General features: G+C 38.8%; 1 protein-coding gene across 19 annotated transcripts in view; it reads right to left on the bottom strand.

Moving 5' to 3' along the window:
* The window catches only part of PARP11 (poly(ADP-ribose) polymerase family member 11), a 38546-nt gene extending 13199 nt beyond the window's left edge, over window positions 1-25347 (bottom strand). The window contains exons 1-7 of one of the 19 annotated variants that reach the window (XM_081058767.1): window positions 24992-25191; window positions 6912-6963; window positions 5972-6084; window positions 4240-4362; window positions 3894-4064; window positions 3272-3392; window positions 886-961 (exon numbers count right to left, since the gene is read on the bottom strand). In XM_081058767.1, coding sequence (XP_080914893.1) covers window positions 886-959 — 74 coding nt within the window. In that variant the 5' untranslated portion in view covers window positions 960-961; window positions 3272-3392; window positions 3894-4064; ... (2 more) ...; window positions 6912-6963; window positions 24992-25191. Of the gene's footprint in view, window positions 1-885; window positions 962-3271; window positions 3393-3893; window positions 4065-4239; window positions 4363-5971; window positions 6085-6911; window positions 6964-24759; window positions 24939-24991 lie in introns of those variants that run through there. The other 18 variants (XM_081058749.1, XM_081058748.1, XM_081058759.1 and 15 more) reach the window with 18 other exon arrangements.
* Window positions 25348-25890: the final 543 nt, after the last annotated feature.

Genomic DNA, 25890 nt, shown 5'->3' with positions numbered 1-25890 from the left:
AACTTTTAGATCATGATGCTAAAATATTAGCCAAAAGTCTCATGAAACAAACTGATAGAAACTTAAAAATGTTTCTTTCTTTACTCTGACCCTCTCAAAACACCTCCTTGGAAGGAACAAATAAGTATCCCTTACAATTCACATGGTAGCATTTTTTGTTTGTTCCATTTTAAATTCTTTGAACAGCAAGAATTTTAATACTTGCTTGAAGAATTATTCCAGAAGATAGGAGATACACTGTAAGATTTTCCCCTTCAATTCCATTCACTGGAATACTAAATATTAACTCTCTTCTGGCATTTCTACCTCTCTTTTCAGGCTACATAAAGCCAGAGACAGGAAAAAGAAAACTTGCAATCCAGATCCAGGGATGAAATAGCTGTGCTGTTGTCTCATTGTATTCCCATCTTCCTTAGGTCCCTTTTAGTACTGCAGATTTGAAATTGCTTCTAGGATTTGCTCAATGGAGATCAGTCAAGGTGGCGACAACATGGGTAATTACTTAGGATTTATAGCCCAAATAACTGGGAGCTTCTGTGAGAGTATTTCCAAGGTAATTCAAACTTACCTCAGTAGGTGATTTTAAGGATTTATAGCAGAGACCATAAGGCTTTTTTTAACTACCATGAAAACTGTTCTAAAGCATTGAAAAATATAAACATAAAAGGGGAAATTAAAAGGATAATAGGAAAGGAAACATGGACAGAAAATAATAATATTGCTATTTCATCAACTAATGTGAAATTCAGTAATGAAAAAGGATCAATGTTAAGATCATTAAATAACCAACCAAAATATTTTCAGTCTATTTGTTCTCCTGTCAAACATTAAAAAAGAGGAGAGAAAAAAGGTCCACTCTTTCTACCTCTACTCTCTTTACAGTACCTGAAAGCACTGATAGAAAAGGGGGCTCTTTTTATTAAGCGCTGTTTTCCAGTGGTGAGATTTACTTGCTTCATTTCTGTATACAAAGACAAAGATATTAGACAAGTCACAGAAACATATTGTCACGAAGATTTGTAGCCACCCTACACTATGATCAGGAATCCTGGAGCGTTGGGAATAGCCGAGAAGCACAGTACAGTAAGGATCATAAAAGTGCTATTCAGGGAGCCCAGCCCCTTTCTGATCTAAGCTCACACCTAAGAAAGCTAACCTCATACACTGCTCAGTATGCAGGGTGATTCCTTTCTTAGGGTAAATTGACATGAAACTAGGAAAGTTCTCAACGTAGGAAAAGTAAGAGTACTGGAAAGAAAAATAAATTATAGCACTGAATCTTCCGGTTGGCTTATTAAGTGGAAAATATACTTTGATTTCTCCAAAAATTTTGGAAATGATTTAAAAACTACATTACCATTATAAAACTTACACAATTCACAGAATTTCAAAACTTTGTACATTTCTTGCCTTCTCTTTAAATTGTACACTTAAACCAAAAAATAGAAAACCTAGCTGGACTCAATACATACTTATATAAGAGATTCTAGTGATAAAGGACTAATTACCTAAAGGTATCATTTTCTTTTTTCACCTGTGCCTCAGCATGACAATTTTTACCAGGCCCATTTCTTCATTCCCACAAAGTTAAATACTAAGTCTTAATATGAGAGTCTAGTCAGTTCATCTTATCTAACTGGCATCATTCCATTCCAAAACAAAGGGATTCATCAGCAAGGCGAATGCTGTATAAAATACATTCTTCCCTCTGTATTCTCCTAGACTCTGCACATATGGCCATTTCTACTGTGTAGGTAAAAAGCAAGATACTTCAGCACACGAAGTGAAACCTGTGGCGTCTTCTTCTGATACTACAGCATTCTGAGTTTACTTCTCACCATTTTTATGGGGGAGAATCCGAGTTGGCTTGTGGCAGAATGGTTGGGGCTAATTTTTTTTTGCAAATGGTACATATGAAATGCTAATATCTATACTTTTGAAACAGTACCATTATATGGAGGCTGGGGAACTTGAGTTACTATCTGTGACTCACATTCTTTAATTTAGAAAGAAAGTTTTTTAATAAACTGCATTGTCTGAGAGAAAGATTCAAAAAGTACAGTTTACTAGAAAGCATTCTTTAAGAAACACGTAGCTTGCCGAATTATCTGACTAAATGCTTTGACAAATTCCATCTCTATATGAATCTGATGTCTGTACATATAATTAGGTCTCAGTATTGCTTCAAAACTGGCACTTGTACCCAAGACTGAAATGTCTACCATACACCTCTGTCTAGACAAATGGTAACAGGAAAGGATAACATAGGATTAGGAAAGGATAGGAAAGGATAATAGAAAGGATAATAGGAAAGACAAGGGCGGGCAACCTATTTGTCTAATAAAAAAAGTGATGGTTAGTCAGCAGTAAGAATCTAAAGGTTTCAACTCTTTATAATAAAAAACAAAAAACTTTGGGGGTATAATAATCATTAGAGATTTGGTTGTATCAACCTCTTACTGGACAAATCGCCTTCCCATTTCTAGGCCTTGGCTCATCCAAGGAAATTTTTACCACAACACATACTAACTCTGTCATAAAGATACTACTCGCAGAAACTGGGGAAGAACAGCTAGAGCACTGAGCTGTGAGGCAACTTTTATTAAGATGCTTCCCTACCCAGATCTCGTTTGCCTCTAAAGCTGCAAACAACTGTGCCCATAGCAGCTTGAAAGCGAAGGGGCTGAATCCAACAGGTTTTTCTTGAGGTACCTACAAATATGCCCATATATCATGGATGAAACCCAAAGTGCAGCTGATTTCTAGATTAGCCGGCTAATCTGTGAAAGAGCCAATGAAATCAGAAAATGGCAGACGGCAGTGTCCATTAAAGAAAGTTTTCTGGCAAAGACGTCAAGAGGTGGGTCATTCATCTGAACTTTGATCTTAAAACTACCACCAACTACCTCAGACTTTGTCACTTGACCTTTCAGAATGATCCTTAAAATAAAAAGGTTCCTATCTATTTCAAAAGAATAAGACAAGTTTGAAAGTGTTTGTGTTCCTTTGAAGAGAAGCATTCCATTAACACAGAATCTATGACAATCTCCAATATATTAGTATCTAGAGTCATGTAAGTACTCCTTTATAAAAGACAGTGTTGCTCAAGGAGCTTTTAAATCTTGATTTTTTTATAGAGGTATTTTTATGTGTTATAAAAAAGATTTGCTTCACTGTTTACCAATGTAGCAACTAATCCTGATCTTCAGAACTGCAGATTTTACCATATCAATATGCTAAAAACACACAACTACTAGGGGAGAAATCATACCTGCAAAGTCTATCTTGTAGCTGAATTTGGAAGTAGTAAAACAAATGGAGCCACAAGGATTTGTTTTGAAGCTTTTTTCGATATCTTCACTGGTAATTGAACACTGAATGTTGGTATCCAGCTTTAAGACAAACCAGAAAGTTTCATTTACCAGCTGTTCACATCAATGGCTTAGCCACAGAGGTGGTATTGTGGTCACAAAGACAGAGATGGTGGGACAAGGGACACGTACTAATCACCTCTGCTAGTTCCCATCCCGACACACAGGGAGAATCTCAGCTAAGCCAGCATGTTCAAAAGTTTAAGGCTTTCCAGCAAAGAAACATCAACAACTGGGTACAATGCCTTTTTCCAAATTATTAAAATTTTTACAAATTATTACAATAATTACACTTACTAAGTGGCTCAAATTAAATCTTCTTTTAGTCATCTTTTAAGTAAAAAACAAAAATGCTTTTGAGTATAGGTTCAAATCTCAGCTTAACCATTAAGTAGCTGTGTGACTGGACAAATTACATTATTTTCTGGGTTTCACTTTCTTTGACTGTTAGACTGTTACCATCGGCTTCCGAGTTGTTGTGAGGTTAAAGGAGAAAAATATGTACAGCACCTAACATAATACCTGGTGTACAGAAGGTGTTTAATATGGGCTTGTTCTCTTCCCTTTTTCTTTGTCCATCAAATCAAACTTGGAGTTGCTCAGAGGTACTGAGACCATGCAACTCAGTCACAATCGCCCTCTGTACACACAGTAAACACATACTGTTTCTTCTAAATAAATTACTGTGAAAACCTAGGGGAAAGAAAAGGAAAAGGACTAGAAGAATTCCTAGTTTTTTTTTTCATTAAGCTATCTGATTTCCTTAAGGTTTGATTTCTCTCAGGTTCTGCTCTTACTCATTTTATCCATCAGTTAGACGATGCTATGAACCTACATCCCGTCTGCTATATTCAAGGAAAGGAGATACCTGAAACATGTGCCACTTCCCACATTCTGCCAAGTAAAACCAGCCCCATTGGGTATCTGATGTGTCCATCTCATCCATCTCTGTCCTTTTGGGTAAGAATTCTTCTGCTTTGTGAAACATCTCCTAGAAAGGCAGAAAGAGGTAGAGGAAGAAATATTTTTCTATACTAAATACTAACCAATATATTTTTTACAGATCACTCTTCTTCTTATAAAGAACTATATTCCAAGAAGTGCCTTTCCCTCCATGACACTTTAAAAATAGCATTCTATCTGGCATATTGGCACTTAAGATAAACATTTTTAAATGTTGACTATCATTTGCTTAACAAATAAGACAAAAATGATGCACTTAGGTAGAATATATCAATGCACATTCAAGCATTTAAGTAAACTACATCAAAATCTATAAGCACTCCAGACTCTCACTATAGTACCAAGAAATTTCTGTCTTTTCCTATGTTCATTCATGTATTTGGTCAAAAGGATCCATGCTATCATAAATAATTATGACCAAATACATCTACTTTTGTATTAAACATTCATCATTTCATTTAATGACATGGAAAGATGTTTATAATATGCAGTGTTTAGCACAAAGAAGGTTATAATAAATAGAAATAGTATAATCCAATTTTAATTAAAAAATACATCTATATTTATCCACATGAATGTGTATGTATGTACCTGTATATGTACACATACATACAGAAAAAAGTCTAGATGGATACAAAAATTTATCAGTTTTTTTTTTAGTATAAGGATAATAATAATAATCCTTATACTGGTCTTACTATGTGCCAAGCACTGTTCTAAGTACTGTACAGATAATAACTCATTTAGGCCTCACAACAACTCGATAAGATAGGTACTATTATATCAAATTTATAAATGAGGAAACTGAGGCACAGAGAGGTCATACAATGGGGAAGGTGGGATTCTAACCCAGGCAGTCTTGATCTGGGGTCTGTGTACTTTACCGCCATGGTATACGGCTTTATACTTCATTCTAAATGATTTTTATCACCTTAACTATATCAAGTAACTCTTGTACACACTAACTTTGAAAACTTTTAAATGTTCTTGGGTGGAGATTGTGATGAATAGGTCATCAGAAAAGGGGCAAAAGGGTTAGCCAAAGATAAAACTTTATCTGGAATGTGGCTTTCTGTCCTCATTCTTTCAGGGTTTTTAATTAATAATTTATACAACTAATACATGAAAATGTGCTCCTTGCAAAAAATTGGAACATTCGATTTAAAGCTAAAGCCATCACTTTCATTCCTGGTACCTTCTCACCTTCCATCTCCAGGGTTAACCGAGTATCAACTCACTCTGTATCTTTCATCTCTCTCTCTCTCTCTCTCTCTCTCTCTCTCTCTCTCTCTCTCTCTCTCTCTCTCTCTGTCACTCTCTCTGTGTGTGTCCATGTGTGTGTGGGTGTGTGTAATCATATACACACATACAAACATATATGGTTACTGGTGTTTTGATTTCCTGTATATTTGATTTTTTTACAAAGAATATGTACTTGAGTAATGTACAAACAGTTTTTAACTTGATCATTTAAAATGTCCATCCTGTTCCCAGAAGCTGTGTAACCTGAGATAAGATTCCATTTCCTTGTCTAGGCCACAGCTTCCTCTTCACAAAATGGAGATTAAAAACTCCTTCCTCATTGGGTTGTGGTTAGAAATGAATGAGACAACGCAGTAAAGTACCAAGTACAGTACCTGAGCTCAGTGAAGGGGGCTTGTTACTTTTAATTCATGTTTTGAAACTCTCCAAGGAATGCTTTATGATTACTTTCTTGATTTTTCCTTCATGTTTTAAAGTTGACTGGCTGCTAAGAAATGAAAAATAGAACATCCTATGATCAATAGCTTCAGTTGTAGGACCCACTATTTACCTTATATATTTTAACCAGATAATAAAGGCAATGATTTAAAATTTAAGATCAATTGTACAGGTTAACTATTCACAACTCCTGCTTCTTCCTTCTATTGTTGTCCATGTCATTTGACCATTTTACTGTGAGAGAGAAAGAAAGCAACAGGGACCTAAATTCAGTTTTTCTTCTGAAAATAACCAGAAAAATTTGGAAGGATGAGTTTGAATGTAACGCTTAAGATAAGTATGTGGAGTGCCACTCTGGGAAAAGTTGGCCTCCGGGAATTCTACTACAGGGGAAAGGCATACCTTAAGGACAAAGAGCTCCACGTCTCTACCTGAGGGGATTGACTTGATTTGGAACAGAAATGAGAAAACCTCATGCCTAAGACCATTATAAAAAAAAATGGAAATCTTGATGAAAAATTATTAATGGGAGGCCCGAAGCTCTGATACAAGTAGAATGGCGGAGATAGCAACAGTTTGATATAGAGAACAAGGGATGGCCAACAGTCCTCCTGGGATTACGGTCAACCATGAGACATGACCACGTGATGCCATAAAACAAGTTTCAATAATTTAAAAGGAATGAAACCATACAAAGTATGTTTTCTAACCAAAATGGAATTACAAATCGACAACAGAAACTTCGGGAAATTCACAAATATGTGAAATTAAACCACACACTACTAAATAACGAATGGGTCAAAATATAAATCACAATGGAAATTAAAAAGTATATTAAGATAAATGAAAATTAAAACACAACATATCAAAACTTACGGGATGCATGCGGCTAAGCAGTGACCAGAGGAAATGTTACAGTTGTGAACACCTGTATTAGAAAAGAAGAAAAATCTCAAATGGAAAAATAGCATTCCACTTTAAGTAACTAGATAGAGAAAAGCAAACTCAACCCAAAAGAAGCAGAAAGAAAATAATAAAGGTTAGAGAAGGGGAAAAAAACAAAGTAGAGAATAGAAAACAAAAATGAAGTAGAGAAAAAACAGAACAAAACAAAACTTGGTTTATTTGAAAAGGAAAACAAAACTGACAAAACTGACAAGGGGAAAAGAAAGAGAGGAGACTCAAATTATTAAAATAAGGAATGAAAGAGGGGACATCAGCACTGATCTTACAGAAATAAAAGGAGTTATAAGGGAATAGTATGAACAACTGTTTTGCAAGAATTAAGATAACTTAGATGAAATGAGCAAATTCCCAAATACAAATCATTAAACTGACTCAAGAATAAATAGAAAATCTGAAACGGACTATAGTAAATAATGAGACCAAGTTAGTAGTTTAAAAATTTTCCACAAAGAAAAGTCTAGTCCCAGACGGCTTCACTGGTGAAATCTACCAACTATTTAATGAAAAACAAATACCAAGGCTTCACACAGTCTTTCAAAAAAATGAAAGAGGAAGGAATACTTCTCAGCTCATTCTATGACACTGATAGTACTCTGATTAAAAAAATAAAATAAAATAAAAACAGAAAAGACATCACAAGAAAAGAAAACTAGAGACCAGTGTCCCTTATGAATACAGAAGAAAAAAAGCCTTCAACAAAATACTGGCAAACTGAATCCAGAAACATATAAATTGTATATACCATGACCAAAAGAGATTTTTTTCCTGGGAATGAAAGGCTGGCTTAGCATTTTAAAAAATCAATTAATGCAATACACCACGTTAATAGAATAAAAATAAAAATAAGTACAATCAGTGTAGTACACAAAGAAAAAGAATGTGACAAAATCCAATACCCTTTCATGACAAAAATGATCAACAAACTAGAATAGAAGGGAACTTTCTCAGTCTGATAAAGAACATCTACAAAAAACCCAATAGCTAACATCATACCTATTGTTGAAAAACTGAATGCTTTCTGGAAACAAGATGAGAATGTCTGTTCTGACTACTTCTAGTTAACATTGTACTGGAGGTTCCAGCCAGGGCAACTATCCAAGAAAAGGAAATAAAAATGCATACAGATTGGATACAAGAGAGTAAAACTCTCTATTTGCAGATGACATGATTTTGTATAGAAAATTCTAAGGAATCTACTAAAGAACTACTAGAATTAATAAATGAGTTCTGTGAGCTTCAGGATATCATGATAAATATACAAAACGCAATTATATTTCTATTAACAATGACTATTCCAAAAATGAAATTAAGAGAACAATTCCATTTACAATAGCATCAAAAGAATACTTAGATGTAAGTTTAACAAGATGTCCAAGATGTATACACTGAAAATTTCATAACATTGCTGAAAAAAATTAAAGAAAATCTAAATAAATAAAGACATCCTATGTTCATGGATTGGAAAATGTAATATTGTTAATATGGCAATACCTCCCAAATTGATCTATGGATTCAATGTAATCCCTAACAAAATTCCTTCTGACCTTTGCAGAATTTGACAAGCTGATCCTAAAATTTATATGGAAATGAAAAGGCCCCAGAATAGCCAAGCAATATTGAAAAAAGAACAAATTTGGAGGATTCACACTTTCTGATTTCAAAACTTAAAAGAAAGCCACAGTAAACAAGAAAGTGTACGACTAGCATGAGGACAGACATTTAGATAAGTGAAACAAAACTGAGCGTCTAGAAATAAACCCTTCCATCTATGGTCAACTGATTTTCAACATAGGTGCCAAGACAATCCAATGGAGGAAAGAACAGTTTTTTCAACAAATTCTTTTGAGACAACTAAATATCCCTATGAAAAAGAATGAAGATGGGCCTCTACTTAACTCACGTCCTACACAAAAATCTTTGTGACCTTAGGTTAGGCAGTGGTTTCTGAGACATGATACCAAAAGCACAAGCAATAAAAGAAAAAAAAGATAAATTGGACTACATCAAAATTAAAAGTTTTTTGTACTACAGATGGTACCTTCAAGAAAGTGAAAAGACAATCCACAAAAAAGGAGAGAATTGCAAATCAGATATGATAAGGGACTTGTATCCAGAATACATAAAGAACATTTACAATGCAATAAAATAGAGGCAAATAATCCCATTTAAAATGAACACAAAATACGTTAGTGATTGCTGAGGTCTGGCAAAACGGTGGAATGACCGCTAATGAAGAGGAGTTTTTTGGGGGGGGTGATAAAAATGTCCCAACATTAATTTGTGGTAATAGTTGCAAAAGCCTGGGAATCTACTAAAAAATATTGGATTGTATACTTTAAGTGGGTAAATTGTATGGTATGTGAATTGCACATAAATAAAACTATTCTTTTTAAAAGCTAAGAAACAAAGAATTGAACTCTTAAGAGCCAAGTATAAAATGATAATCTGAAAAGATATTTCAAAGGCAACCATTCTGAAGGAAACAGATTCTAGAAGAGGTTAGAAGCCTGAACAGAATGGTAGACAAAAAGAAAATTCACAAGGAACTATGGTAAGTTACTTGAAAGGCTTTTCTTTATATATTAAAAAATCAGGATGCTAGGTGAAGTCTCTAGGACAGCACAGAGTCAAATCTCAGTCATAAATTCCCTCATCTATTCCTGTTCTGCCAGGAATGCACCTCCACTTGGTCCCACAGTATCTCTTCTTTAGCACCAAACACCATGAAAGATTTTGCAGTTTTTCTTTCTAGACTTTGTATTAGAAAATGATAGGTATCTTTATAAACAGCTTTATTGAGGTATAATTGACAAACAATAAACTGCACATACTGAAAGTGTACAACTTGGTAAGTTTTGACACGGTATACTCAAGAAACCATCACCATAATCAAGATGAGGAACATACCTATCACCCCCAAGTTTCTTCATGGCCATTCCCCTGCATCCAGGCAACCACTAACCTGCTTTCTGTCACTATAGGTTAGTTTGCCTTTTCTCAAGATGAATATGAATGGAGTCATGTAATATGTACCCTTTTCTGTCTGGCTTCTTTCAGTCAGCATGAACATGTTGAGATTCATCCATGCTATTGTATCAAGAATTAATTCCTTTTTCCTGCTGAGTAGTATTCCATTATACATATCTGTTTGTCCCTTTACCTGTTGGACAGTTTCCAGGTTTTACTATTACAAATAAAGCTGCTATAACTTTTATGTATGAGTGTTTGTATAAACATATGCTTTCTTTTCTCTTGGGTAAATACCTAGGAGTCCAATGGCTGATCATCTGATAGGTGTGTGCTTAAATTGCTAAACTTTAAAAAAGTGGATGCATGAATTTACATTCCCATCTGCAGTGTATGAGAGTTCTAGTTGTTCCACATCCTCACCAAGACTTTGTGTGGTCAGACTTTGTAATTTTAGACGATCTAATAGTATGTAGTGGTATCCCATTGTGGTTTTAATTTGCATTTCCCTAATGAATAATGATGTTGAACATCTTTTCATGTATTCTTTGTCTTCTTTGGTGCAGTGTGTGTTCAAATCTTCAGCTCATTTTTATTTTGGATTTTTCTTTTTACAGAGTTTGAGAGTTAATATATCTGGGTACAAGTCCTTTTTCAGATGTATGTTTTACAAAAAATTTCCCCAGTCTGTGGTTTAGCTTTTCATTCTCCTAATTTAAACACCTGGGCAGTTTCCAGGTTTTACTATTACAAATAAAGCTGCTATAACTTTCATGTACGAGTCTTTGTATAAACATATGCTTTCTTTTCTCTTGAGTAAATACCTTTACTCTTGGGTAAATTCTCTTGGGTAAACAGCAAACGTTTTTAATTTTGATGAAGTCCAATTTATCAATTTGTTTTCTTTTATAGATTATGGATTTGGAGTCATATCTAAGAAATCACTGCCTAATCAATTGGTAACAAAGATTTTTTTCTCCTGTTTTCGTCTAGAAATTTACATTATTTATAGTTGCATTCAGGTCTATGATCCATTTTAATTTGCATATATATGTGAGTATGTGATGAAAAGTATGTATTGAGGTTCATTTTTTTGGCTTATGGATATTCAATTATTCCAGCACCATCATTGAACCTTTTTTTCTCCACTGAATCTTACCTTTATAAAAACTCGGTTGTCTATATGTTTGTAGGTCTATTTTTGGATTCTCTATTCTGTTCTAGTAATCATTTTCTTATCTTGATGCCAATAATACACTGTTTTGATTACTAGAGTTTTCATACTGAATCTTTAAACTAGGTAGTGCTAGCACTCCAAATTTCTTCTTCGTTTTCAGAATTGCTTTGACTATTCTAGACCCTTTCAATTTTGATTGGAATTGCATTGCGATCTGTCTGAAAAGAATTGGCATCTTAACAATATTGAGTGCTTCAACCCATGAATGAGGTATATATATCTCGACTTATTGAGGTCTTTCATTTTTTTTCAGTAATATTTTATAGATTTTAGTGTACAGATCTTGAACATCATTTATGCAAGATTCATGCCTAAGTATTTTTTATACTATTGTAAATAAAATTGCATTTTAAATTTCAATTTCTGACTGAAAGTTGCTAGCACATAGAGCTACACTGATTTTTGTATATGGACCCTGTACCCAGCAACTTATTAGTTCTAGGAGATTTTTGCACATCCCATCTGATTTTACATACTTCTTATTGCACTGGATATAATCTCCAATACAATGTTAAATACACAATGGGCATCATTTCCTTGTTTCTAATCTTAGGGAAAAAATATTCAGTCTTTCACTATCAAGTTTCATGTTAGACATGTGTTTAAAGGTGTTTTGTAGATGCCGCTAGTGTCAGGGGACCCAGGATCACCCTCACACTTACAGAAGGACTCACAGGACTCAGAAGTTGTTCTACTCGTTACAGTTTATTACAGTAAAAATACACAGAGTGAAATAAACACAGGGAAAAAGCACACGGGGTGAAGTCGGAGGAAAACAGGTACAAGCTTCCAACTATCCCCTCCCTTTAGAGCAACACGGGACACATTTAATTCTTCCAGCAACCATGTATGGCAGCTAGTGCAAAGTGCTGCCAATCAGAGCTGCTAACCTGAGCCTAGGTGTCCCGGGATTTTTATTGGGAGTTAGTCATGTGAACATATAGCACCTGTGTGACTGACTTTGGCTGCTGAAGTTCCAGATCTCCAGAGGGAAAGCAGGTATTCACCATAAATCACACCGTTAGAATAAACTACCTGGACAAACTGGTATAGCATGGCTCACGGTCTCAGGTATGCAAATACATTCATCAGACAAACCATTCCAAGAGCTCAGTTCCCTGGAGATGGGCAAAGAACAGTCATGGAAACAGGTCTTCCTTGAGAATGTGCAGGGTTTGAACAACCCAGGCATGCTGAGTTTACACTTTTCTGCACATCCCTTATCTGGGTTGAGCAAGTTCTCTTCTATTCCTAGGTTGTTTTTATCATGGATACTGGATTCTGTCAAATGTTTTTTCTGCATGCATCAAAATGATCATATGGTTTGTCACTTTAGTTTGTTTTTACGGCAAATTATATTAACTGCTATTCAAATATAAGACAACCTTGCATTTTGGGGGAAAAACATCATTTGATAATGAAACCTTAACCTTCTTACATATTATTATACTCACTTTGCTAAAATTTTGTTTAGAATTCTTGCACTTATGTTCATTAGGGATATTAGTCTGTAGTTTTCCTATAATGTCTTCGATTTGTTTCAGTATCAGGATAATGACAGCTTCATAAAATGAGTTGTGAACTATTACCTTATCTTCAATTTTTTGAATGTGCAGAATTGGTGTTATTTCTTCCTTAAATTTTGTTACAATTCACCATAAAACCATCTGGGCCTGGAGTTTTCTTTGTGGGTAGGCTTTTTCTACAAATTCAAATTCTTTAATAGATAGTGGGCTATTCATTTTATTTCTTGAGGTAGCTTTTTGTAGTTTGTATCTTAGACATGTCCATTTTTTCTAAGTTGTCATATTGATTGACATTAAGTTGTTCATAACATTCCCTTATCCTTTAATGTTTGTAGAACATGTAGTAATGTTACCTCTCCTTCTTAATATTGGTAATTTGTATTCTCTTTTTTTCCTGATCTGTCTGGCTAGAGGTTTATCAATTGTACTGATGTTTCCCGAAAAAGAGCTTTCTGTGTCACTGATTTTCTCTGTTACTTTCCATTTCAATGATTCCCACTCTAAAGTTTATTTTCTTGTTCCTGCTGAGTTTAATTTGCTCTTCCTTTCTGGATTCTTAAGGAGGAAGTGGAAGCTGTGATCCTTGATTTATGACATTTCTTCTTTTCTAACAGGCATTTATCTAGCTATAAGTTTCCCTTTAAGTACTGCTTTAGCAGCATTGTACAAATTTGATATGTTGTTTTCATACATTCTATTTTCCCTCTTTTATTTCTTTGACCAATGGGTTAAAGTATATTATTTATTTAACAAATGCTTGGAGATTTTACAGATCTTTCCTTTACTGATTTCTAATTTAATTCCATTTTGATCAAATAGCACACTTTATATGACTTGGTTTCTTTTAAATTTATTGAGACTTCTTTTATGTCCCAGAGTATGGTCTATCTTGTTAAATGTTCTCCACAAAGTTGAAAAAAAGGTGTATTTAGCTGTTGTTGAGTGTCATGGTATATAAATGTCAGTTAGGTCAAGTTGGTCAATAGCGTTGTTATTGTGTCATAGTTGGCTATGTCCTTGCTCATTTCTATCCATTATTGAGAAAATTAACATCTCCAACTAGAATGGGATTGATCTTTTGGTCCTTACACTTCTATTAGTTTTACTTGGTGTATTTTGAAGCTCTATTATTAGGTATGCAAATGTTTAGGTTTGCCTTTATCATTAGGAGATGGTTTTTTTACCCCTGATAATATCATCATCTTTGGAATCTAATGCTAATATACCAACTCAAGTTTTCTCTTCATTAGTGTTAGCACTGTGTATCTCCTTCCATTTATTTTTACCTTATTTTGTCTTTCTGTTCAAAGTATGTTTCTTGGAGACAAGTTATAGTTGGGTCTTGCTTCTTAAACCAATCTGACAATCTGCCTTCTAATTGAGATGTGTTGAACATTTATTGTGGTATAATTATTGATATAGTTAGGTTTAAGTTTATCATTTTGCTATTTGTTTTTTATTTGCCATTTGTTCTTTGTTCCCCTTTTCATCTTTTTCTATCTTCTTTTGGATTGAGTACTTTTAAAATTTCATTTTATTTTCTTTGGTGGCTTATTAACTATAACTGTTTGTCTATACACACTATGTTTATTTCTTCACTTTCCATGCACTCTAAAACCCATTCCAAGAAAGAAAGAAATAAGAAAGAAAGAAAGAAAGAAAGAAAGAAAGGAGGGAGGGAGGGAGAGAGGGAGGGAGGGAGGGAGGGAGGGAGGGAGGGAGGGAGGAAGGAAGGAAGGAAGGAAGGAAGGAAGGAAGGAAGGAAGGAAGGAAGAAAGAAAGGAAGGAAGGAAGGGGGAAAGAGGGAAAGAGGGAAAGAAAAGAAAGGAAGGAAGGAAGGAAGGAAGGAAGGAAGGAAGGAAGGAAGGAAGGAAGGAAGGAAGGAAGGAAAGAAAGAAAAAGAAAAGAAAGAAAGAGGGAGGGAAGGAAGGAGGGAAAGAAGGAGGAGGGAGAGAGGAAAGAGAGGAAAAGGAAAGAAAAGGGTGCTTGTGAGGATCTCCAGTGCTAAACCTTACACACTTTTATCAGTTCTCATCTTACTTGACCTCTCTGTAACATTCCACATCATTTACCCATTGTCCTGAATTACTTTTTTGGGTTTCGTGAAATGATACTCCCCAGATCATCTTAGACATTTGGCCACAAATTCTCAGTCTCCTTTGTACCCTGACTTCTATTCAGCCTGTAATTTTTAGGGCTCCTCAGGCTCAGTCACAGGCCTTTTTCTAGTCTTTCTCAGCATCTTCAAAACGTGGTCTTTAAGAATTATAAAGTAATTCACAGGCATATTCACAGGAAAATTTACTGAAAGATATTTGTTCACATACATTTTGCAAAGGTAAAATATAAGATTAATTATGACTTTCATGAAAAGCCCTTAAATTTCATAAAAAGCCCTTAAATGTTTTCCTTAAAGTTACCAGCTCACTATACTATCTCATTATATCCAGTCTGTTTTGATCAGTTCGTATCAGGTAGTATTCAACAACTATGGCGTTGTAAAGCCAAGTAAACTTTCACATCAGTTTCAAACAAAGCCCAGGCAACCTGCTTTGTTGGTAAGGTTGGAGATGAGATGAGACTAGGGGGGAGATGAGATGAGACTAGGGGCGTTCCTCAGCTGAACCGGGCGTAGTCCTGATACTGCTGAGGAGCTCATCAATCCAAACTTTACGCCTGATTTTACTGTGAGAAAAAACAAGCTAATACAAAATTTCTTTATTAAATGACTCTGTCGGAAGTCATATCATATCAATGGCACATGATATGGAAGAGCAATTATTATCACAAGAGTGTTTCAGCGTATGTTTTAAAATTGAACAAACTACTTGTGAAGAAAATATGAATCAATTCTTGTAGTATATACAAGGTGTGATGAAACAACACAGTGAACGTTGAAATAAAAAATTTATTACAGTAAAAGACACATTGCCATTAATCACACCTCAAAATACTACCCCCTCACGTCAGACACACTTACCCCATTGTTCTTGCCACTTTCTGAAGCAGTTCTGGAAGTCCTCTTTTGTGAGTGTCTTTAGTTGCGCTGTCGTGGCTGCCTCATGTCCTGAATCATTTTGACTTTGGGGAAGAGCCAGAGGTCGCATGGTGCCAGATCCAGTGAATAAGGTGGATGAGGACACACCGTAATGTTTTTATTTGATAGAAATTGCCGTATACCAGAAGTGATGTGTGACACAGAGCGTTGTCATGATGGAGGATGATTTACGGCACACTTTATAACACACCTTCTCTCACACCTGACTGACTGCACCGAACAACTTGAAACTTGTCACACACTGGTACTAAGGTTCGAGGGGCCGCTTTGCATATTGAAGACCCCTGCCTTTCTGTTGGATGGCACTCGGCAGCAGCATTCACCGTACTTTCCATCACAACAGAAAGGCTCCGTGTCACACATCGCTTCTGGTACGGCAATTTCTGTTCAATAAAACTGTTACGGTGTGTCCTCAGCCACCTTATTCATCAGATCTGGCACCGTGTGACTTCTGGCTCTTCCCCAAAATCAAAATTATTCAGGACATCGAGGCAGCCACAACAGCGCAACTAAAGACACTCATGAAAGAGGACTTCCAGAACTGTCTCAGAAAGTGGCAAGAATGATGGGATAAGTGTGTTTGAAGGAGCGAGGGGTGGTATTTTGAGAGGGACTAATAGCAATGCGTCTTTTACTGTAATAAATTTGTTTTTATTTAAACATTCACTATATATTTTTTTATCATACCTCGTATGGTATGTAATGAGGTAGATGTACTCAACAAGGTTTTGTTCTGCTTATCCACAAAAACCCATGGTAGTTTTCATTTTTCATTTAGACAATAATACTCCTGTAAGCTGAAAAAGGTGCAACACATTCAAAACAGCATAAGCTATACAAATAGCAAGAAAAGGTGTGCTGTATTACAAGATGTTATAAACATATAACAGTTATAAGTCAACAACATGCCTCCTAATTATAATCGAGTGTTGAAGGAAATAATGAAAAATGAGTATCAGCATATCTTGACAACTCAGAGTACGTGCCCTCAGATGTTGTAGGGAAAATGGCAGTGTCTGCAAGATTACTCTTCCCACTCAAGTTTTAACTAGTTGTTAAGGGAAAAAGTGCTGACAGAAGTTTCTGAAAGGAGGGAGGAGATAAAAACATTTCTTCATGACACTAATAATACCAGTAAAGTCATTCTCGATGTCCAGAGGCCTGCTTAAGTGTATGGCTGAAATATATTCAGCATCTGAAATAACCGAAACTTCAAGGTCAAAAAACACCCCCATTTTTAATGCTGATTATAAGATACCAAATTTTTCAGTCACCAAACTATGCTGCAAATGGCTCAACTGCTACAGTGTGATTCCTTCCCAGAATCTGATGGTTTTCTTTACTCATCAGAGAATGAGACTAATTTTATTGTTGTGGATATACAAAGAACACACCCACATGTTACAACAAAACATGAACAGGTACTTTCCAGAGACTAAAGTAATCAAAGAGTGACTAAGAATCCATTTGCTCCTATCTTCCAAACACTCAGGTTGATTGAAATATTTATCCATACAGTTACTTAATATTATACGTGTGTCAGTTTGGCAACTAGATAGAGCTCTAGGAATAGTCGTCAGGGAGAAATCTTCTCCTAACTTCCCAGTCTGTATTTGATCTTGATATTCCGAAACATCTGATAGCCAGCAAATACCAGTTGCAAATCTTGACAATCTATAATTATGGCATGGGGTTTCCTAATTTAGTAGAAATATAGGGTACACAAAAAAATCAAAGTGCTGGGTCTAACCTACATTTCAAGCTATCTATCATCAAGTTAGTTACATATTTTCTAAGAGGCTGCAAAAAATATCATCCTTTTAATGATAATACAAACATTATTTTTAAAAATATTGCGTTATTGTTTAAAATTGGTGGTCTGAGTGGGTGCTGACAGGTGAGAAACACAGTCGTAGGGATCTCGCCTACTCCCATGATCTTAAAAGCCATCTACAAAGCCTGAGGCCCACGCTGCAGCCTTCTCCTCTGAGCTCCAGAATCACGTATCCAATTGCCTCTTTGATAAATACTTGAATGCCTCATAGACACATTAAAGCTATCATAGACCCCCAAACTCTTGATCTCCACCATCTCTCTCCCCTTTCCAATCTCCCCATCTCAGTGAAAACATTTCCTTCCGGGCTGCCTGGCCACAAACCTAGCATTCACCAATCAAACTGCAGCTTGAATTGATCCACTTCTCTCTCCACTACCACCCACTCGGTCCACGTCACCTTCATCTCCACCCTGGATTCCACTATAGCTTTTTAAAGTGGTTTTCCAACAGCCTTTCTGATGCCCCTCTATATTAGTTTTTAATTGTTGCTGGAACAAATTACCGCAAACTTAAACAACACAAATGTATTCTCTTATAGTTCTGTAGAAGACTGACATGGGAACCACTAAGCTAAAACGAAGGTGGACTTGATGCCTTTCTGGAGATTGTATGGAATCTATTTCCTTGGCCTTCCAGCTTCTCGCATCTAACCATAGGCCTTGCTTTGTGGCCCCCTTACTTTATGTCCAACACCAGCAACATTGTATCTCTTTGACTATTCTCTCATAGTCACATCTTCCTCTGACTCCTTTCTGCCTCCATCTTCCACTTTTAAGGACCCTCTGGATTACATTGGGCCCACTTGGATGACCCAAACTAATCACCCTATCATAAGGTCAGCTGATTAGCAATCTTAATTCCCCTTTGCTTTGGAAGTTCACATACTCATAGTTCCCGGGGATTAGGATATGGATAGTTTTGGGAGGCCATTATTCTGCCTAGAACACTCTCATTTTCCAAAGCAGCCAGAATGATCTTTTTTAAAACACAAATATGTTCATGTCACTTCCTATTTAAAATCCTTCCATGGCTTCTAACTCCCCTAAGAATAAAGTTCAAAATCCTAAACATGTGTCACAAAGCCACAGATAGTCTAGTTCCTATCTACATACTGGCCTGTCTCCTGTTCAAGGTTCCGGCCACACACAGCTACTTTCTGTTCCTCAAACACCAAGCTCCTTTCTGCCTCAGGGTGTTTGCTCACACTATGTCTGCTCTCTGAACAGCCCCCTTTGCCTCCCATCCGACCTTTATCTGGCTAACCCTTGCTCAATCCTTCAGATCTTTGTAAAAGTGACACGCACAGGCGGCCTTACCTGATCTCCCAATCTTGTACTAGCCCCTCCTATTATACAGAGACATAGTTCTTTTTCTTATAGAGCTTTCATGACAAGTGGAGTTAAATGTTATTTGTGTAATTACTGGCTTAATGCCTGCCTCCCTGCACCAGACTGCAAAGCTATGATGGCTGGGTCTTGTTTGTTTTGTTCACCTCTGTATAAACCCCGAGACTCCGAATTGACTGGCTAAGAGTAGATGCTCAATAAATAAAAGAGTGTCATCCGACGTTATTTCAAAAGCAGGTCTAACTCTTAGAGAGTGAGATGCATAAACCAAAGACCTCAACATTCCGCGAGGGCATTTTAGGCCAGGTGGGTCACACTCCACACACTTCCATCCCAGTCTTTCAAACCTCTATTACAAGCATGTGCCTCCAGCCTTATCCCAAACTGCTTACCTCCTTGACACCACAAACCATTAGATTAATTTCCTTGGCCTTGTATTGTATCTGCCATGCCAATCATGGGAAGGCCACCTTACTTCTCTACTCCCGCTCAGGTTTTGGACCACTAGAAAAAAGTTCTGAAAACATGGAAGTTGGTGTCACCAAAAAGTCATAATTTTCTGCAGCTCGGGAATCCTTCCTTTATCTCTGGCTCCCTGTGACTTTCCTCAAAGGTCCTTTTCTACTCCTTTAAATCCTATATCCTAAGTTAGGACTGGAAAGAGTATGTGTTCTGGAGCCAGGAAGTTCTAGATTTAAAACCTGGCTCTGTCCTTATTCAAAAAGTTCACCAAACTTTGAGCCTTAGTATTGTCACTAAAAAAATGAGGACAATATTTTATTAATTCCTGTCTTAAGTATTGGATAACCTAAGTGTGGGCACACTTCGTTTAGTATGCCCCCAGCCACCAAACACTGACATGTCACACTGCTCTCTGAGCTTAACTAACTCCAAGATTAGAACAATGACAGAGAACGCCAAGAAGATATCAGTATATGAGCCCCTGATGTATGTTGATCCTGGGAACACATCTTCATAGCTACTATGTTCTCTACAGAACTTTCGTTTCAAGGAACACATTCTACCTCCATCCTCCCCCCAGCCTGTGGGCATGTCTATAAAATACGCACCTGACACAGAAGAGACATTATTATACAGATGTTAGTTACCATCACCCACAACCCCTCCCTCACGCTCTGAAGATGCCCATTCTGAGACTTAAACCCATCAGATATGCATCTTGTCCACTTCACTGTACTTTGTCCAAACTGTTCCTGCCATTCTCTTTCACTTTTGTGGGGTGCGGTCATTTTGCTTCCCTTGACCTTCCCCTAAGACTACTTCTGTAACCTGAACACCTAGCTCAAATGTAACCTACTTTGGTAAACCTTCCTAGTCCCCCAGGCTCTCTCTGATACCACTTTCTCCCCCCAAAGTAGACTGCAACACCCGAGGGGCAGGTCCTGCCTTGACCCTGTTTGTAATCCCCCTCCCTAGCGTCTAGAATGCTGTTTTATATGTAGTAGATACTTGACTAAACATTTTGTTGACTGAAATAATAAATCAACGTCTGAGTGAGTCTGGTTTAGACATACTAACTTTGAACTAACCGAGTGATGTCATAGAGCTGTCCATCAGTCAGCTCAAGAAAGGGGTCAGGACTTTTTAAATGCACCTTTGACAGGAATGTTCGCTAGAGTGACACCTGAAGCCGTGGAGCTCAGCGAAACAGAATGTGCTGGGGGTGGGGGAAGGTTATGGTGGGACGTTTCAGGGATAAAAGAAGGCAGTTCGGCCAAGTCCAGATTATGATCCAATGATAAATCACAGAAAGGAGAAGAAATCCAAAGGAGTACAGTCTCAGGAAACCCAAACAGGAGAGCTTTGAGAGACACCTCTAATGACCTTCATGTTGCAGAAAGACAGAAGAAGTTGGGGACATGAAGGCTGCCACTGGATGTGGTGATTCCGAAGTTCCTGGTGCCCTCCTAGCAGGTAAGGTGCTAAGGGCAGAAGTGGGGCTGGGGGAGCTGCGGGACGAGTAAGCATGACCGAAAGTATTCAGACTATTCTTTCAAGAAGTTTGACAGAAAAAGGAGATAGAATCATAGTGCCAAAGGAATTTGGAAGCAGCTGTGAATATAAAAGAGAAAAAGGTGGCTCAATGAGTAAAGCACGGCACCAGCATACAACTGTCATTGTGGCGGCCACCAAGCAACAGAATGGGGTGCAAAGGGCACGGGTACTGATCTAATTCTGTTGCTTACTCACCTGTGTGGTCTTGGGAAAATCATTTTCCCCTCCCTTAGCGGACACATCAGATTATTTTAATAGTATGAGTGAATAACTACAAGGGAATTTTAGAGGAGTCTATCCCTTTCTATAAAGGTCTTATTATTGTAATAGTTGGTTTATAATCTTGAACAGATGTTTTTTAGTTCCCCTCATCAATGCGACAGAGAGAAGCTGAAACTCCCTCATATGTAATACTGATCTACTTATTCTAATCCCAGCACAGAGGAATACGACAACGGCCAAGAAAGAGACAGAAAAAGGCAGGATACATACAGTCAGGGTATATAGAGTCAAGACAGTGATGGCAATACTTCCATCTCCCTTTTACAGATTTTGCCATTTTCCTAAACTGGGGGACATGAGTCACGAGCTACCCGCCCCCACACCCAAAGGTGGGTGAACTACTGGGAGCTCCTATCCGAGTGTGTCTGCTGCTTTTGCCAGCCTGGTATGCCTTGGGCGGGACACCTGCTCCCCTCAAGGGGCCTGGTCGGTGAAAGGCTTCAGCACAATCATCACTGAGCTCATGACTGGATTGAAAAATAAAATTGTGTACTTAAGTAAGTTTTTGTAGCTCCTGGATTATCTTGTTTTGGGTTTTTCCCCCAAGGAAATGCTGCAAGCTAAGGGGTGATTTTCCACTCAAACTATGTCATGGAGACTTTTCACGTGGAAGGGGCGGTTACCTCTGAATATTACTGGGTCAGTGTAAACATGTCCGGTAGTTTTGTTGTAAACATCTGTGCGGCATTTTGCCACAAGCATTTCACAGCACAACTAATTGACAATAAGGCAATTTTTCCATAAAAGATAAAAGAACAAAAAATTAAAGAGAAATATTAAAAAGTACACAATAAAACATGAAAAATTAATCACAAAATTAAAAAAACTTTATTGCAAAAAAGGGAAATATATTGTCTTCGAAGTCTTGCGCTCATACATTTTTTGTTTGCGTGCTGATTTGTCTCCTCGTTCAGCATTGCACTTTTCTTTTTCACTAACATCATTAAGAGAGGTATGAGTTTCTAACTAAAGAACAGATAATGCTAAGACTGTGGTGAATTAGTTGCCGCCTGTTTTATGTTTAATATCTTGGTAAACTTGATTTTTATGGGTGGGAGGGATGACTGTACTCACTGAAGGATTTGCAAAAACTGGCATGTGACCATTTTCTAGTATAGTATGCAATCTGGTCAAGATTTATGTAATATAAAAACGGGAGTACTGTGAGGACGTTGTCAATGGAGAAACGAAACCAAACTGACAGCTGGCTTAAATACATTAAGTCTGAAAGCAAGTGATTCATCAGTGGAGAAATGAAACCAAACTGTCAATCAGTTATTTAAATCTTTTATAGGGAAAATGCCTTACCGCCAATTAGTTGTATGGTAAAAATGCTTGCTGTGAAAATGCTTGCAACAAAAACATTTCTGGCAAAGATGTTTACAGTGAAACTATCTAGAACTCAGCGAAGTATTTCCTCAAAACACTTGTGAGTGGAACACAGTATCACACAGAAGGTATATTTGCAACAGTAGATATATTTGCAGATCTTAAGGTCATGGGTGCTAACAAAAAGATACAGGGAGAAACTAGGCAGAAGTGTTCAATTAAAGCAGCTTACAATGACCTTCCTTCACAGAGAATTTATTCTCTCATTCAATGGAAAGAAATGATAAACAATGATTTAAATTGGTGGGGAATCCAAAAGTCATCTGCATTTATTTTTAGGATCATTGTGGGGTTTTTAAAATTTCACCAATGGTGTTTGGCTTACAGAAACATTAAAATTAATTTTCATTCCATGAGCATAGCTGGACAGACAGACTATCCAGATGCCTCGTCTATGAAAAGAAACTAACAAATTACTTTGAGATATCCACATGCAGAATGCTGACTGTCATTTTAAAAACCAAACTGTCTTTATTGACAGCATTCATATGTTCATAGAAAGAAAAACAGTATTAGTAAGTAAATAAGACATTAGGGTGGTATAAGGGTTAAAAGAAATGGTATTATATGTGGAAGGTTCACCACTATTAGCAAAAGCCAGTATATTCTACTGAAATCGAGGAAAATCGTTAGAGTGATTTCAGAGAAAACAGCATTTCTTACAAAGAAATGAGATAATGATATAACAAACCAAATACGAGAAATTCACTAATCCTTTATAATCCTCACAAACACACAAATGACCCAGTAACAAATGCTGATGTATAAGTGATGGAAAAGGGAGCCCCAACAGTGGGAGCAGAGGACTCTCTCTAGCACTAATCCAATCACCTTTGTTAATGCAACAAATATTTACAGAATGCCTACTAGCTGTGCCAGGTTTAGTCTGAGGATACATAGTAAACAAAAAGACAAAAACCCCTGCCGATTATGGAGCTTAGACTATAGTGGAGGATTTAAAACATGTAACTAAGCAAGACATGTATTTGGGTGACTAAAAGGTTTGTTATGGAGAAACCAAGACGAGAAAGACTGCCAATACAAAGTGCACCACACACACACACACACACACCCCAAAATGAAGATTGTTGATGACAAACGGTGAAAGTACATATATAAGCAGAAAGCACATTCTCATAATTCTAAATTATTTTGGCTAAAATCAAATCCTAGCAACTACTTTCCTCTGCTGTGGCCTGATATTAGAGGATTATAGGTATGAACGAAAATAAATAAATGAGTAAATAAAGCTTAGATGATGAGCACTGTTACATGATGTCCTGAGATGGAACCGCAATGGGCGACCAAGGAACGCACACCGACAGACTCGCTTCTATTATCTATTGGATAAAAACCAACAGAGTTAACTGATAAACTCTCCAATTTATCTGGAAATATATTCCAGACACGGAAGAGGTATTGATTGCATCAAAGGAGGTTTTGCAAGTATGCAAACAGAATTATGAAATACATTGAGGCAGCCAGCTCAGCACATCGGGCAGTTCCACGTGCGAAGTCCAACAACTTGCTGAGACGCGGTTCTGCCCCTTCTCCCGTCACCTCCTACGGCGTAAATAGCGTACAGCTGCGACAAGCGACGTCGACGCTACCAAGAGGTTATTGGAATGGTCTCGGCAAACATACTCCACTCCTTCGGGGCTGCACGTCACATACATAAACGTATAAACGCCAAACAGACAAAAAATGCACGCGGACACAGTGCATGTACCGGAAGCACACAAGGAGGAGGGGGACAAGACTTGCAGTTGAAATGTTCCAGGTCCTCAGTTCTGCCCACTGGAAAAGAAACACCTAAGAACGTCGCCATCTATGAGCTGAGAACACGCTCTCGGCCCCCCCCCCGCTTTAAATGGCTGTCAGCCGAGAGGGGCACGGGGGTCCCGCCGGTTCCTCCTAGGCCCCTCCAGGCGCGGGGGTCCGCGCCCCGAGCCTTAGGTGCGAGGGGCTGACAGGTACACCGACGGCCACGGGGCAACAGGTGCGCAGCCCAGTAACTCCAATTCGGAAACAAAACACAAAGTTTAAAAAGGCGGAGGGAGGGAGGGAGGCGGAGGAACCACGGCAAGCGGCGGAACTCACTCGGAGGGGGAAGACAGTCCGACGTCGGACAACCGCCGGGCCCTCTCCACCATTCAAACAGGCGGAGGACTGAGGGGCCGCAAGGGCCGGGCCCCCGAGGCCGGAATCCACACCCGGCCCCAGCCGGCGAGGGCGGCAGGTCCGGGGACCCCCTCCCGCCCCTCCCACCAGCCCCGCCCACTGGGTCCGCCCCGCCCCGCCCCGCCCCGCCCCGCCCCGCCCGGCTACTCACCGGATTCGCTTCCCACATAACGGTGGCGAAATCGAGCGGAGAGAGCCTAGGGGCAGGGGCTGGCCGCGGGGCCGGGGCGCTGGGGGGGTGCCGAGGGTGCCCGGGAGCCGAGGGGTGGAGAGGAGCCTGCAGGCAGGCCTTCCTCCGCCCTCTGTCACGGCCAGCGTCTGCCGACCGCCTCACCTCCGACTTCCGCCCGCAGCCGGCCAACCAGCGCCGGCCCCGCCCCGCCCCGGAAACTCGCCCCGCCCCCTGCGCGTTTCCGGGCTCCGCCGGCCCGACGCGAAGCCGGGGCGTGGAGGGTCTGGGTCGCAATGGGCTTTAAAGGGCTGGTGGTGCCGCCGCCCTCGGAGCGCGGAACCCCCCCCGCAGCCCCCGCCCAGGGCTCCTCGAGCCCCGGTTGGTTGTATTTCCTTCCGTGTGTGTTGATCACCGTACAGTGTGTGTCGGGGGCCAAGGGGCACTCGGGCTGGGCACCGATCCCCGCGCCGCCAGTGGCGTTGGGGATGCGCCTCACCTCTCCCTCTCGGTTTCCTCGTCCTCCGAATGGAGATGACCATGTATCTACCTCACGGGGTAGTGGCCTCGTTTAAAGCGCTCAGCACAGTATTCAGCATTTAGTGAGCGCGCGAGAAGGGGCAGTTATTTGCCAGACACCGCTAGGCTCTGGCTGGAGGGAGCGAGATCCCTCCGTGGGGATGCCGTGCCCCCGGGAGGTTAGCGTCCAAAGGAAAAGGCAACAGGTAAGTAATGTAGATCGAGAAAGGTGCAGTGTGCTTTACGGGAACTGTGGCGAGGCCACGGGGCTCCATGGGGGGGCGCTCACCTAGGACGGGTCTGCCCCCTTCTCCCTAGGAAGCTGCAGCTGACACCTCGAGGATGGGCTGCTCTGGAAGCTG

The sequence above is a fragment of the Rhinolophus hipposideros genome (assembly GCF_964194185.1).
Source record: "Rhinolophus hipposideros genome assembly, chromosome: 9".
In the NCBI taxonomy this organism is placed as follows: domain Eukaryota; kingdom Metazoa; phylum Chordata; class Mammalia; order Chiroptera; family Rhinolophidae; genus Rhinolophus; species Rhinolophus hipposideros.
Note: the sequence above shows the minus strand (reverse complement) of the source record. Positions and strands in the feature narration are given on the sequence as shown.